This window comes from Metarhizium album, assembly GCF_000804445.1.
Source record: "Metarhizium album ARSEF 1941 chromosome Unknown scaffold_28, whole genome shotgun sequence".
NCBI lineage: Eukaryota > Fungi > Ascomycota > Sordariomycetes > Hypocreales > Clavicipitaceae > Metarhizium > Metarhizium album.
The window spans coordinates 1-15,582 of record NW_024467602.1 but is presented as its reverse complement, the minus strand read 5'-3'; the positions used below and the strand labels follow the sequence as shown (position 1 = coordinate 15,582).

At 43.9% G+C, this 15,582-nt stretch overlaps 2 protein-coding genes across 2 annotated transcripts; one reads left to right on the top strand and one right to left on the bottom strand.

Moving 5' to 3' along the window:
* Window positions 1-8,121: 8,121 nt before the first annotated feature.
* MAM_07138 (uncharacterized protein) lies at window positions 8,122-8,537 on the top strand (the record flags this gene model as incomplete). Its single annotated transcript, XM_040825936.1, has 2 exons — window positions 8,122-8,394; window positions 8,499-8,537. 2 exons carry the CDS (start codon window positions 8,122-8,124, stop codon window positions 8,535-8,537), a joined length of 312 nt encoding a protein of 103 aa, XP_040675977.1.
* Window positions 8,538-11,919: 3,382 nt separating this feature from the next.
* On the bottom strand, window positions 11,920-13,065 carry MAM_07137 (uncharacterized protein; the record flags this gene model as incomplete). The annotated part of the gene is made up of 1 exon (XM_040825935.1): window positions 11,920-13,065. The coding sequence occupies one exon, from the start codon at window positions 13,063-13,065 to the stop codon at window positions 11,920-11,922; it is 1,146 nt and encodes a 381-aa protein (XP_040675976.1).
* Window positions 13,066-15,582: the final 2,517 nt, after the last annotated feature.

Sequence of the window (15,582 nt, the reverse complement as noted above, 5' to 3'; positions counted from 1 at the left end):
TATAGAGTAGTACGTCTTATCTTTGTTTTATGTCTATGCTTATGCTATTAAGAGCTAGCGCTAAGATCCCTGCCACGCTAAAAGGGAACCCTTCCGCAGCTAAAGAGACAGGATGCGTCGGATGCACGGCAGACTATAGAGTAACAAGTAGTGCATATAATCTGTTGTTATAGCAAAATAGCTAGATACTGCATAGTACAAATTTTATGCCTGTCTAAGAATATATTAGCTAAGAATTCCTCTGTAGCTCGGCTAAGAATAGTAAGTCTCTAATTGTGCCTGCTTGTTAAGGACTGGCCCAACAGGCGACTGCGTGTAAGCATTACTAGTACAGTAAATTTAGGTCTATAACAATATCCTTCGTGAGCAATTTTTCATTGTTATAACCTAACTATAGAGATTATATCGCTAAGATGCAACTACTCTTTTAGGAAAGAACTTACTTTTATTAGTAAAATTAAGCTAGTAAAGCTTAATAAAGCTTAATAAGAGATTTTAAGAGAAGTAAAGTAGTATATAATTATAAACTTATATATATTAATAAGCAATATCTATAAGAAAAATTACTATAAGTTAAAAGTTACTTTTATATATATAATATATAGAAAAGGTACTTTACGCCTAGGCGTGTGTGCTGAATTATTATAGCAGGGGATTGTTATAAACCTGCTTTACTGTATTAACTATAAACTTAAGGAAAGAGAAGAAAGAAGAGAGAAGCTCTCTGTTCTCTCTTTTCTAGCTATTATATATATATAGGTTTAATATATATTTAATAAGTATTTAATAAGGCACTAATATAGTGCTTTATATATACTTAAGCTATAAGCTTAAGTCTATTATAAATAATAATAATTACTTTAATACTACTTATTAAGTTATAAAGGCAGCTACTAAAAAGCACTATAATTATACTTAAAGAAAAAAATTTAAAGCTGCTAAAAAGGCATATAAATAGCATTTAAATTCTATATTAAATTAACTAGAAATATAAGATAAAAAAAGTATATATTATAGGTAAAGAGGTTAATAAAGCTATTAGGTTAAAAACTAGCCTGCCTTAGTGTCTAGTCCGTCTTAGTGTCCAGCACTACCTTTAGGTAGTGAGGGCAACTAACTACCTAAAATATATAGGGCGGGCACGATTAGGCTATTGAGTGCAATGCATCGAAGCAGAAAATCGATAAAAGCGGACTTCGTCTTAGACTGACTTATAGCTTCAATCCGAGGCACAATTTCTGAGACTATAGGGGTAGTAAAAATTGACAGCCGAGTTATTCACAAATTGTATCTGGATCTACATCCAGCCCTGCCTTAACAGCCGAAGTCTCAGACCTACAGGCGTGCCTAATTCTGTTATAGTTAAAATTACCTATAGAGGTGCTCGTTAAAAGTTCTGCCTGTTCTACAAGCTAATAGAGGTGCTAAAAAATAATACTAATTAATTTAGAAATACTACTACTTAATTTAGCTATAGCTGCTTTTAACTCTCTTTATATTTATTTCTATTATATAATTAAATAATAGCCTTAATATACTTAGAAATTTATTTAACTTACCTTTAAATAGCTTTTTATAGTAGCTTTTTTTAATAAATTTATTATATTTTAATACTTTCTTTTTTATTATTAAAAGCTTTAAGTTAAGTTATTTATTTTTTTATTTATAGCTATACTACTTTAATTAAATTTAAATTAAGTAAATTTAAGAGCTAAAAGAGCTTTTTAACTTTATATATATTAAATATTTATTATTATATTATATAATTATATAATAGTACTTTATCTTTCTAAACTATTATACTTAAAAGAGTCTTTATAAATAAAAGAAGCTTTAATAATAAGATTTTTATTTAGTAATAATACTAGTTAATACTTCTTTTTTTAACTTTAATAACTTACTTATTAACTTATTTTATTTAAATATAAGCTTCTAGCTAAGCTTTATTATAAAGCTTAAGTATTTAAGTTATAATAATTTTTATTTAGTTTTTATTTTAAGCTTAAAGTCTTAATTTATTTTATTAATAATTTTTATAGCTTTAATATACTTTATAGTAGTCTTTAGTATTTAATAATAATAAAAGCTTTTATAATTATATAAAAAAAAGCCTTAAAATATAAATTCTAAATAACTTTTTAATACTTATAAATATAGCTATATAAAAAAGCCTCTAAAGATTACTATTAAATTTAATAGTTTTTATAATAATAACTTAAGATAATAATAGTTTTATTAGTTTAAATAACTTATTTCTAATTATTTTAAAACTAATAATAATAATTAATATATTATTAAAAATAAGTTTTTTTTACAGACTTTATTAATTTAAGCTTTTTTATTAACTTAGTTTTTTAGTACTTTAAAGATTTTAAAGTTTATAATACTATTAAAATAAAAATTAATATACTTTTATTATTAAGCTTTTTAGTAATATTAATAATTAACTTCTCTTTTTTATATTAATTAGTACTAATCTTTTTAATAATTTACTTTTAAACTTTTAATCTATTAACTTTACTTAAGTAGCTACTTTAAGGCTTTAGTTATAAATATTAATTTTTAATCTTTAAGAGCTAAAAGCTAAAGTTAAAGCTTTTTTTAATTACTTAAATTATTTATTAAATAAACTTCTTAAAGACTTAAAATAGCTATATAATATATAATATTATATAGCTACTTTTAGTTTAAAGAGCTAAGATTACTACTTTTATTATAAAGTAAATTTAATAAGCTATTTTAAAGTAGTTATTTTAAATAAAGTTAAATTTAGCTAGTAGATTTAAGTAGTTAAGTAAGTAGTTAAATTTAAGCTATAAATTTATACTATAAAAAGAGCTATAAATTTATACTATAAAAAGAGCTATAAAAAGAGCTCTAAAGAGCTTTAAAATTAAGGGATTTTTAAAGAAAAGTTTAGAAAAGAAGTTAGCTATAAACTTAGTTAAGTTTATACTATAATTTAGTGTAATAATTACCTTACAGCTAGCGCCCTACTGAGCTCTATGTAACGTTGTGGAATTATGCAATAGGCAGGATTTTTGACGCGCGCCTCCGTATTTAGCGTATTATTGTAACAGCAATGCAAGTCGCTACTAACAGCAATAACAGCAATAACAGCAATAACAGCAACAACGAAGCTCTGGATAGGCAGAATGCATGTGTTTGCTTTAAGCATTTTGAATTTGAGCCTATCGTTAGTGGCGTCTGCCCTCCTGACTTTAAACGTACTGTTGGCAACAAGTGCGCCCAAAGGAATTGCTCTGCGGAGGATTACGAAACTAAATGCAACAACGACAGCAACGACAGCAACGACAGCAATAACAGCAACAACAACAGCAAGCCTGCAACTGCCAAAAGCGGCTGTCAAAAACCACCACAAATATAGAAAGCGTGTCAAATCAAGTCGCTCATTTAAGGCGTTACGACCCATTCCAGCGGCTGAACGTAGGCGCCACACAAGGTTCGCTTCTACCTGAAGCGAACCACAGACTACGTGGGCATTATGGATTTTCCTTTCTCTCTAGATAGATTCGTACTCTTCAACAGTTTGCGAACAAAACCTCTAGACCTTCAATACAACTATTACCCTTAATTACAGATATCTTTTGCAACGAAATGCCTGAAAAACGTGCCTTTGGCGTAGAATTATCAGTAAACCAGCCTAAACATTATGAATTTTGCCCGGTTCAAAAAGCAGCTATAGTGGCTGAGTTATCTACAGGTAGAACCTACCGTGCGGTTGCAGCTCTGTTCAATACCACACCGGGTATTAGAACGTTAGAAAAAAACCCTATCAGTAGAAAACAAGAAGAGAAGTGGTAGACCACTAAAGGTTATATGAACAGAGAAGCGATACATGTCGTTACTCTAAAATAATGTAAGATTACATATAATGCCCTAGTTGGCGCAATAGGCGGCCGTGCGTTAAAGGCAAGTATATAACAAGGCCTTTGCAGCGAAGAGGTAATAGTGTTAGCTGTAGTCTTACGCTTTAGGCGCATCTACTAGGCGACTTGGCACTTCCACAACTATCCTATACCGGGCCGTTGAATCTACCAGACACCACAACGTCGTCCTTCATGTAAGCGCACTGCGTCGGCGCAATTCGAAGGTATCATCTCCTGAGCACTTTCTAAGCAGACATGAGCCATGTGCAAGCTACCGATAAGCCAAGGGCGATCACACCCGTTGTCGTGGAATTCTGCGTCTTGGCCGCGCCAGCGTCGCACCCAGAGTCTCGGGCAGAACACCATGTCGTGCTTCCGAGCGCTTCATCTTAGACATATCTGGACGCTGTGGATGCATTCAAGAGGGACGGGATGCTGTTTCGAGTGCATGATGATGGGAACCAAGTCCGGCGTGACATGTGCTGCTGTTAATCCCGTCGACGGGTCACCGGGTCGCATTCGCTTACCCCCCCCTGACCCCTTTTCACTCGCTTACCGGCTTGTGTTTTTCTTTTTCTTCCTCTGTTTCTGAATCTTTGTTGTGAGCCCAGCGGCCGTGCTCGCGGCGGCAAGTAACTGACCTGCAGTGCAGGGCTGCAGTTCTTGGGAATGACGCAAGTCTTTGACAGCCGTGGACTCGGCAATGTCGACAGACGATACTGGAAAGGGGAGAAGCTCAGGCGCTCCCAAAGGCCATACGTATTTCGGGACATGCATAATGGAGATACGACGCGTTGCACCACGTAGCTCGGCCATGTTGTTAGCCGGAGGATGCGCACGACAAGGTCTCACAAAAGCGCGTTCGGAAGCTATAGTGGCGTGAGTTTCACGCACAAAAGCCGGTTGCCCCTGTTTGTCGTGCAGACTTGCTCTCCATTTCATGCTGCTTGCCAGCAGGGCGTTCTTTGGACACACGGAACTTTGCATCCTCTGCGAGAGAAGCGCTCACCAGAAGCCCAGTCAACCGGGGTGTCGGTACTGGCGGCATAGGAATTCTCGTACTCTCTCAAAAGCTCCGTACGAGGCGCCTTCTGGGCCCCTTCTCAACACGTGGCCGGCCACGGTTGACTATTGAGTCGTTGTGCTTGCTGGCTGGGGGAGGCAGGGCCCGGCCCGGCAACTAATTCTCTGCAGACGTGTTTGTTCTGTGGATTCTATTCGAGTGACTGATTTGGATAGAATATCAGGCTGAATCGAGGATTCCAACACCGACGTTGGGCAACTCACCGGCGGATGTGTGCAGCCTTGAAAAGCGACAGGCTATGGTTATGCCTGCACCTCGTGCCATCAAGACTTGACCCGACGTGGCCTAAAAACGGAACCAGGGACTAAAACTACGGGCGAGGTTTTATATCTTGTCGAGTCAAGATGACCACGCCGCGTCTTGCCAGAAGCGACGTTGCTAACGCGGCCGAGCTCCATACGGGCTGCCCTTGATTCAGGGCACTCTGACGCAAGCTTGCGATTGGCGAGCTCTCATTTAATTTTGCGACGTCACGAGGGCCTGTGGCATGTATCCTCAACAGTCGATGCCTTTGCTGGCAGCTACGTCGACCAAATAGACTGGCTGGACAACTAGATGATGGCACAAACGCCCCGATTCCCGAACCACGAACACACCAGGCCCAGCAGGCGCTGGAGGAGCAAGTCAAACAATTACAACCAGACCGCCCTCGTTACGTCGCAAGGGCAGGAACTGCAGACGGACCCGATCGGCGCTGTTGAACACAACGCTTGCGTGAGACAAACCGCGCGATCGGTCTTGGTCTTACCTCATACACGATGCCACGACTGCCGTTGTTCAAAGTTTCTCCAGAAAACGTTTTCCATTGTCCACTGACTCAGACAAACTCAGCTTTGAAAAAGAAACAGTTGATGGAGCCAAGACCGGCACGACGTACCGAGTGCCACCATTTCGAGCAAGCCCGCTTCGCCGTCGTCGTCATCGCACCATCCATCATGGTGCTGGCCCCTGGGGCCGTTGAGGCGCTCCGTACAGCAGGTCAATCGAGCCCCCGACATCACGGAGTATTATCTTCGCATTACTGGAGCTTTCAGCGATCGACACAGGCTAGTGTAGCTGCGCCAGGCTCCTCCTCGAGCTTCGGGGCCCTGTGCAACTGTCCGAAGTCCTGGGGACACCAGTAGATTCGTCATTGCTGAGACTGATCCTGCTCTGTGACCTCTGCATGAATGAGCCGGAGTGACGGAGAGCTCAAAGCCAGCGCCGAAATGACGGTGACGAAACATCAGCATCAACGGCTGAAGCTGAAGGCCGCGCATCGACTGCCCACCAGCCGTGGCTCAGAGTCGTCCGTGCCCGTGACAAACATGCCGATATTTCTATTGGGTCATGCGAATTTTGCGAGAATTTTGGAACCGAGATCAACGACGAGGCTGGCTTGATTTTACGACTACGATTCACGCCATCAGCCCGGTTGCGATTTGCCGTGTCATGACAAGTCGGCATACAGGTGAGACAGGGCGTCTTGGGGGATTTTTTTCTCTGTTCTGCTCTACTCTGTCCATTCTCGGGAGACAAAACAGAGAACTTGGACCCGGTATGATTTATCAACTCTCCCTGCAGGCCGTCGATGCCTCGCCGGGTGGCCGTTGCCATCCGTTTTAGGCCGACTGCAGTGACGGCTTTTCAGCCCCGGCTCTCTGGGCGATGCCTGTCTCAGTTGCTCCTCATGTAAATCCCCAGCCGGGTCTGCTGGGCGGCTTACTTACACGCACGCAGCTCGAGATGGTCTGTCCCAATTAGTGCCGATGCAGGGCTGAGCCCGGGAGACGCAATACCACGGCTGTTGCTGCTTTGCCCGCACGTTGCACAAGCTGCTATTCACTCCGTATTCCGTGCTCCGCAAGAGGGGGCGGCAAAGGGACAATGGCATGATTCTCTCCGGAGGCACATGGCCATTGCCGCTCGAGCCGGACCTGGCAAAGCTTCGTCGCGGAGGGCTGCCGTCACGAGTTGCCGTGACGAGCTGTCCCAACAAGACACGGCCAAGACTTGAAGACCTTGGGCTTGAGCGCCTTGGGGACCCACGATGTGCTGCGTCGAGTTGCGGCGCGGGCGATCCTGCACGTCCAAGCCTGGCGGATCGTCGACTGCCCAGAGTCCCAGACGAGAGAGGGCTGGATCATGGTCGCCGACGTGATGGGGAGTGGCGGGTTGTGGCCATTTTGCCCTTCCCTTGAAGGCTCACGTGAACCTTTGGATTCAACCGTTCTCCCAGAGACAGGCTGGCATGTCTCACAACGCTCTAGGAGATATCGTGGTTGCGTCGCCTTGTGCTTTCTTTTTCCCCCGACCCCCTCGCCGGCACTTTGATGCGTGTGCTTGCTCCAGTACGGAATAAAAGCATTCACCAGCACTCTTGTGCTCTGCTGGCCAGAACGGAATGCAAAAAAAATACGACTAAAATAAAACAAACGGAACCGTTGGGGGTGAAGCTGTTCCCGGTTTGGACACGCACAAGCCATAGTGCGTATACAACCGCCCAGGTAATCAGAAAGAGAACAACGGCCGCAAGGGACCTCCGCGACGCCGATTCCTGGAAAAGCCGGCCCCCATTCGACATACGTCGAGGCTCCTCCAATAAAGTCCAAGTGGCTCGACTCTTAACCAGCTAGAGAGTCACACATGGCGCTCGACCTGCCCGGGGCATGGGAGCCTGGATGAGCTGTCCAGGATGCGCAGGAGTTCGGTTAGAGCCATCTACGCAGACGAGTACCCATGAAGCCGGCGTCGCAGGCCTCCTCTATTGTGCTGTGCTGGCCCAAGCGGAGCGTTGCGGGAGCAGGCATCGTCGAGCTGGGCGTCCTTGTCTTGAGCTCAATACGAGGCTTGGGCAAGCCCGGTGTTGCTGTGCCAGGGAGAAATAGACACAAACACAAATGTGCCCCATGGAGTATCGGAGACTCGGCCAAGACCTCTGTCCATGCGAGAGAAGCCGGGACGCCTTCCGTGAGGGCCGGGAGGTCGTCTTGTAAACCTCGTTTCGAGTATAAATAAAGTCGTCCTCCCCGAACTCACCTCTGGAGTCCCCCTCTTCTCCTCTGGTCATCACCATCCACCACCAGCTCACAAGGCCTCCTATCACCACTTGTCGGCATAAATCATAATCCTCACATCGCTCTCCCAAGACCCCTCGGGCCGCCAACCATGAAGTTTTCACTTGTTGCCGTCCTCGCCATGGCCGCGGTTGCCATTGCCGCCCCAACATACGACAACGACGGTGACTACGGTGACCGTGACGAGCACGGTGACCACGGCGGTGACGTTGAGCATGGTGATCACGGCGGCCACGGCGGCCGCTGCAACTACTGGGTTTGCACCGACGACGAATTGCTCGCCATCGACCTGGACATCAACGTCCTCGGAATCCTCGGCATCGATCTCGACATTGAACTGCTTCACCACCACCGCTGCAAGCAAGTCTTTTGCTGCCCTGAGCGTTGCGAGACGGCATGTTCTCCCCACGTCCGGGCTGATATAAACACTGCTCGCCACGGATACACTAACGCATTTACTCTGTGCAGGGCAAGCACATCCCCGACACTTGCCACCGCAAGTATTAAGTCAAGGCAGGCCCGCAACGCCTGTCCATACGCTGCTGGCCTCCAATACCACTCGCCAAGCACATACTACAGAAATACACGACGTGAAGGCAGTTCCGCGCGCCTGGGTGTGATTTCCCAGCTCCGAGACCCATGATTTACTTGATAGATGGTTGGGGTTACCACGACCTACAGCGACGAGCAGGACGGGATAGGATACTGTGGCTGGTCGTCCCCAAAATCAAATATGCTGGCTGTACCGCTGAAGACTCAACGGACATGATGTTCATATAATATGTTTTAGGCTTATTTTCTGAGTCAAGCCGAGCGAGTGAGAGCGAGAGTGATGTGTTGAAAAGCCAAGAGGTGTCTGCGCCGTTCGTTTCGCGACTTACATACATGTCTTAATTCCCACAGAGTATTGACCCTCGCTCCAACGACTGCCAGTGATGATGAAGGACAGAAGTATGCACGTCACGGCATCCAGTACACTGCTGCACATGAACAGCTTTGTCGTATCGAGGCGACTAGAATCGCGCAGGTGGCGGACAAGCCGGTGCCGTCGGGACCGACTCTTGCCCTTTGGCCCTCGCATAGTCACTTACACATGGCATGCCTCCCCTTGTCCTACTTCTTGTGCAACATGCACGAGGCTATCTGCAGGAGACCACGGCGTGGTGTGTATGCACATTGCGGATGGTGGACATGTTCCTACTCTACTCTGTGGACGTGGATCCGAGACCATGTTTGATTGGGACTCGAGACGAGAGTCGTTTTCTACGACACCATGCCGCCGGCTTCCCGTGATAGCTGTGGGCGGCAAAGGACGCACCCACGGCGCGACGGCACACGCGGCGTGGACGCAACACGACAGTCATGCGCTGTCTTGGCGGCTGCTGCTGTTTCGTCGGCTGCGTGCGTGCACTCTCATCTTGCACTCGACAGATGGTTCTTCGAAAATCGGGACCTGCCTTTGATTATAGTCGACATGGATCTGCGTCGAGGGATGTGGACTGCAGATACACCGGTTGCGAGTCGAATAGGACCAGGGCCGCAGCAGACCGCCGCCACGTCGTCTGCTTTTGAGGCAGTCCTGTCTTTGGAGCACCTGCAAGGAGCTTCTAGCGTGTTGGGACCTGCTTAACCAAGGGGTTGTTTCGATATGCGTTCCTCGTGCCAAGATGGATCTGTCCCTGCGCCAACTCGACGACTCTTACGCCCCCGGATGCGCGTCTATTATACTCTGCCAGCCTGTCCATCTGCTATGTCCGAACAACATCGTCTGAACACGCTTGCCGTCGCACGCTAGAAACAGCTCCTCCTATACGATCCGCCGTTGTCGTCTCGCATTCGACCTGCTTCTCGCGGTAGGAGCAGTCGTCGCTGTAGGCGATCTCGAAAGGAGTCATGCACGGCGGTATTATGGTACGGCGCAAGAAACGCTCATGCGCTTCCTGTTGCAACGAATCGGATGTGGTTCATCTCTTGTATTGTTCTGATTTAGCAACTCGAGTAGCTGATGTCTGGTGGACCTGGACCTCCTGCAACAAGGGCTGGTCTTGGAGATCAGGGCTTGGCGTAAATGACTTATATTCACATGTGATATCATGGGGTCTCAAAGGTCCTTGGTTCCTCAATCTGACGGACCTAACTAACAAGGGCTTTCTTTACACGTGTAACCGAAGTAGGCAATGAAGGAGTAATGCCCTTTATGCCTTATTGCCTTGACGCCTTGGTGCCTGAGCGCACTAGTGGCCTACGAGGGCATCGTGATGGCTGCAACCTTTGTGCGTTGCAGCTAGTTGTGTGGTTGAGGCTTTTCCGTGCACAACCTCCTCTTTGCGCATTGAAGCCCGATTCTTGGTGAATCTGAACGTCGACGGTGCCGTTCTTCTGTACGCCTCTTGGCTCCCTGCTGGTGTAGTGCGTCTTGGGTCCAGGAGCATACGAAATACAGCGTCCTGAGACGGGGACTGAGAAACACGGCTTCGTTGCCGTTTGGCGTGGGAACGGGGTACTCGAGCACCACGCCCTCTTCTACTTGCTCTACTCTGGAAAAGAATCTGCCCTGAGCGACAAGACTAGAACAAATGGAACCTGACGCACGCCACGCCACGCCACGCCACGTGTAATGCTAGTTGGTGGACATTAGGTGTTATTGATGCTTGTCTCCTCTAAGTTTTCTGGCCAAGTCCGCCCTGTAATAATGCCCCTCATTTTCCTAGGTTATATAACTCACTCCACTTTCCCCCCTAACACACGTGCGACGACGACGACAACGACGGAGGCTCCTGTGACGTCATGGCAAAGGAAAGTCATGATATCGCCGCAGTGTCTCCTTGAATCCTCAAGGACTCTACAGCTCAAATTTAGCTCTGGGCACACGCCGGAACTGCTTGACTAGAGTGCCTGGCTGGTCGCGTAAGCATTTGCGTTCTATATGCTCCCCCGCAAGACAAAGATACTTTTCGACACGTTTGCCTCGTTGAAACGAAGCAAGACGTGAAAGGGGCTCGCGTCAATGCACGAAGAGTTGTTGCTTAGACTAATCAGTCTGCGTTTGAGTTTCTCTTTAAATCTTTAGATTTTCCTAGATATAGTGGAGCAAGTGTCACACCAAAAAACGGGCGTGGCCACGCCGCATTAGTTCGTGTACTTAATGTCCCCTATATACTGCGACAACAAGTCGTTCCACGATAGCAGAGGGCAAACTAAGACTAAAACTTATCTAAGTAATAAACATTTAGACGAGTTCTCTTGTACTAATACTTGTATGCTAAGAGTTTGGCTTCAACTTATGTCACTGTTATATATTTCTAGTTACTTAATTCAAGCCTTGTTGGAGCATCTATATACTACTAGGACTTGTATTGTCGACGGCTTCGTTTACGCGCCCTAGGAGAAATATAAAAGAAAGAAATGTAACTATATTTATCTAGTTGATAGGGTTGTTGATTCTTTGCGCTGTGCAATTCTTTTGTGCTTTTCGTACTGTATTTTTTTCTTCTAATATGCTGTCCGCCTCGCAATTCCAACTGTGACAAGAGCTGGTCGTAGAGATCAGGGCTTGGAGCGAATAACTCATATCACATATAATATCGTATAGTCTCAAGAGATCCTCGGTTCTTCAATCTGATGGACCCGACCAACCAGGGCTGTATATGCAAGACAGACCCTATGTGTGTGACCTGACTGGGCAGCCAAGGAGTGATGCCTCGCCGCTTTGTGTGCCTTGTTGCCTTGTTGCCTGAGCCTGATAAGGCCCGTGAGGGCATCGTGATAGCTGCAACCCTTTTGCATTGCAGCTAGTCATGTTGTTGAGGCTTTCCGTGCAACGCCAACTGACAACTCAGTCATCGAATTTTAGGCGTGTTGCGTGGAGAAGCTGGCACTAGATATCCAGCTACCTCTTCCGCGGCGAATGAGACTTGGGACGCTTGACAGGTGGTCTCATGTCAAGCAACATTTCGTCTGCCGATGTCTCAGACTCATAGGATAGTAGTCCAGGTGAACCAGGATGCTTGGTAGTTCGTCGGCTGGTGACCACAGTTTCAGCAGCAGATGTCCCGCTTGCAAAGCTCGGCCCCGAGCTGTTGTCGACTAATGAGCCGCTGGCTTCCATGATAGCTTGTCTCTCGTTTGCCTGAGTGATCGCATTATCCCTCTGTCGCTTTGCCCAGTCTCTGCCATTGCGATACGCAGCAACTCCTTCTCGAAAGGTATCAGCATCGCCGGTCATGCCCCAAGTTTTAATTTGTGTCATAGCAAAGCCGGTCTTATTTCCGGGACCTGACGGAGGGATTGGGTGAGTGGTGTACATCTTTAGTGTACCACCATGGTATGTACATGTAAGAGTGTAGGCATTGTTGTCATATTGCAACTCCGCCTGGCCGTATGACTGTAAACAGTGGACCCCTCTTGCTCCTAGTGCACCATCGTAACACGCTTGTCGAGAGCCGACTGTGAGGTTTCCATCCGGACCTTTCACGTGGAGAAAGAAGTTTGGTACTATGGGCAGATGGTCCTGGGCCGAAGGCTCAATTTTGCCGCTCAGCTGCTTCCGTACTTCTAGTTGAAGCTGTTCAGGACGTGCCCCGTAGTATAGGTCTGGGTTCCCGGCAACAAGCGAGCCATCAGTCAACTGATCGAGGTTGTTAAATGGAATGTGCCCCGAGGAACACGTATGATCTACCAACTCTCCCTCAATGATTGGAATCACTCTTGCCATGACCTGTGCCTCCTTGGCAGCGTGTGTATCTGCCCTTAGAAACGACTTGAACGCGCCGTCAGAACATTGCGAGGGCGAAAGCGAGGGCCGGCGTTGCCTGAGGATTTGTTTGATTTCGTCCATGTTGGCTGGTTGCTGCATGTCACTACCGTCTGGATAGGTATACAGAGGGGGGTAGATGTTGTAGTTGATTAAATGTTGCTGGAAATTGGCATCGTATGGACTCGTGGCCTTTGTTGTACCTGTGTTCAGTGTACTTTTTTTGAGAGGAGACTGGGAGCCTCGTTTTCGGCGGCCAAGACTGGAGTCGTACGAGCTCATGCTGGGCGTTGGGCCAGTAAAGGGATACTGCAAACGGTTAGCTTTAGTCTTGCGTGTGTAAAGGCATCTTTACTTGCCCCTCTTAAATCCGTGAGATCTGGACCACCGTGTGCCGCAAAACGCTTGAGTTTTTCCAAATATATTGGAGTGCCGCGACGGAGAAATTCCCGAGGCTGCTTGGTTCTGGTTCCTGGATCGAGAGGCGACTGAATAGCAAGCCGCTCGCGCCCTCTGGGTGGCGTAGGACTCGAGTTTGCGGGATGGGGGTCTTGGACGTCGTCTAAAGCTTGTAATGCTCCCTTTGTAAGATGCAGTTTAGAGTGGGGATAATTGGATAAGTCTTCCCAGTATCTCGCTGGCGGGAAATCTGGATGGGTCAACTTTTGTTTCTTAGATGGAGACCGAGATGGAGACCCAGACGCGTCGGCGTGTCGACGCTTGCGTGAGCTGTGATTGACGTGTAGTCTGTGTGGTGTGCGTTGCACGGAGCGTTCTTGAGCGGTTGCCATGGCTGAGGGATTGACGGCGTAGAGTGGCATTTATGTAGAATAGCAGTCGTGTGCTTGCAGGATTGATGTTGGAGAGCGCTCCGTACTTTGGGTTGTGAGCTTGATGTCGAGACGCCCCGCTTTTACACGGTCCAGGGTCCAGGCACAGCTAAATCTGCTTTCTTGTGCGAAGGCTATAGTTAAGTTATGTAGACCTACTTAGCCTAGTATTAGGCTAGTAGCCCTAGGTAGTATAGACCTCTAGTATGTATACTAAATATAATAATTTATACTATATAATATACTTTTATAGTATATTTTAGTGTAATTCTATAATATAATTTAATATAATTCTATAATATACTTTTATATAAATATATAATATAATTTAATATAATTCTAAAATATAATTTAATATAATTTTATAAAAACTTAGCTAATTTCTTTTAAATATAAAAAGTTATATTATTAGAAGTAATATAATTAAGTGTTAAGGACTAGCCTTATAGGCTACTGCGTGTAAGCATTACTAGTATTAACTATAAACTTAAGGAGAGAAAAGAGAGAAAGAAGAAGCTCTCTATTCTCTCTTTTTCTTTTATTATATATATATAGGTTTAATATATATTTAAAGCATACTTAATAAAGCACTAATATAGTGCTTTATACTTACTTAAGCCTACAGCTTAAGTTTATTATATACTCTTCTTTTAGTAGATTTATCTATATTACTACTATATAGTAGAGATAGATATATAGTATAAATCTCTCTAGCAACTATATATTTCTACTTTATATTTTTTATATATAGTATATACTTAATATACCTCTACTTTATAAATAGTTTAGCAACTTTATATTGCTTATTTTTATTATTTTCCTCTTAATAAGTATTATTAATACTCTTTTTATACTACTAAAAATTCTTATTTCTAAAGATTGCTACTACTATACTTGCCTTCTTTTTCTATATTGCTTCTATATTACTTCTATTATTCTAAGCATAATATAGTATATACTATACACTTAATTGAATTTTAGAGAGTCTACTGCTAGCGCGCCCCCTCTTCTGCCTCTACTGCTCCTACTACTATACTATAACGCCTACTATATAGGCAAGTATGCTATAGAAGGCAACTCTAATAATAATAACCTCTCTAATAGAGAGAAAGTTCTAGGAATATATATACTATATTAGTATAAGCTTATTAATACTAGCTCTACTAGTTGTATTTCTAGCTCTACTATAGCTTATAAGTAGTGCTATAAAACCTATAAGAAGTGCGTCTAGAAGGTATACCTCTATACTTTAAACTCTAAGCTATACTACTAATAAAAGAAGGTATAGTAAATTATAAATGCTAGTAGGCATATTATATCTACTATATATAAAAAGTTAAGTAAGAGCTTTAGTATATATACTAAATTTTCTATATAGTTTAATTCTACTACTAAAAAATTTAATATATTATTAAAGTAAGCTTATATTGCCTTTAGTTCTATTTATTTCTTATATATACTACTTAATTTATCTTCTAGTAGTATAGCTGCTAGCGCTAATTTATAAGCACTAGTGCTTACTAGTATATTAATACCTACTTACTATAGGTATATACTGCCTCTAAACTAGTAGATACTAGTAAGTTTTTTCTAGAGCTAAGCTACTATAGCTTAGAATATTAAGCAAATACTATATAAGTAGCAGGCAGAGTAGGTAGAGTTGCACTATAAATACGCTAACTAGCAGGAGCTAACCTGCACTCTAGTTAATGCGCTTTATAGAGAAGCAACTTCTTATTATAGCTAATATATTTACTTTTATACCTCTAAGACTTTAACTTATCTTTATAGTAAAGAAGAGAGTAGTTATAAAGGTAATAGTATTTAAAATACTATCTCCTCTCTGCTCTCTCTCTCTTTTAATAATTAAGTTATTAATTTAACTAGCAATAAGTTGCACTTAAAGTTACCTAAGAAGCTAGAACACTTATTTTAGTAGGCACTATATTAAGTATAAGTTAAGTATAAG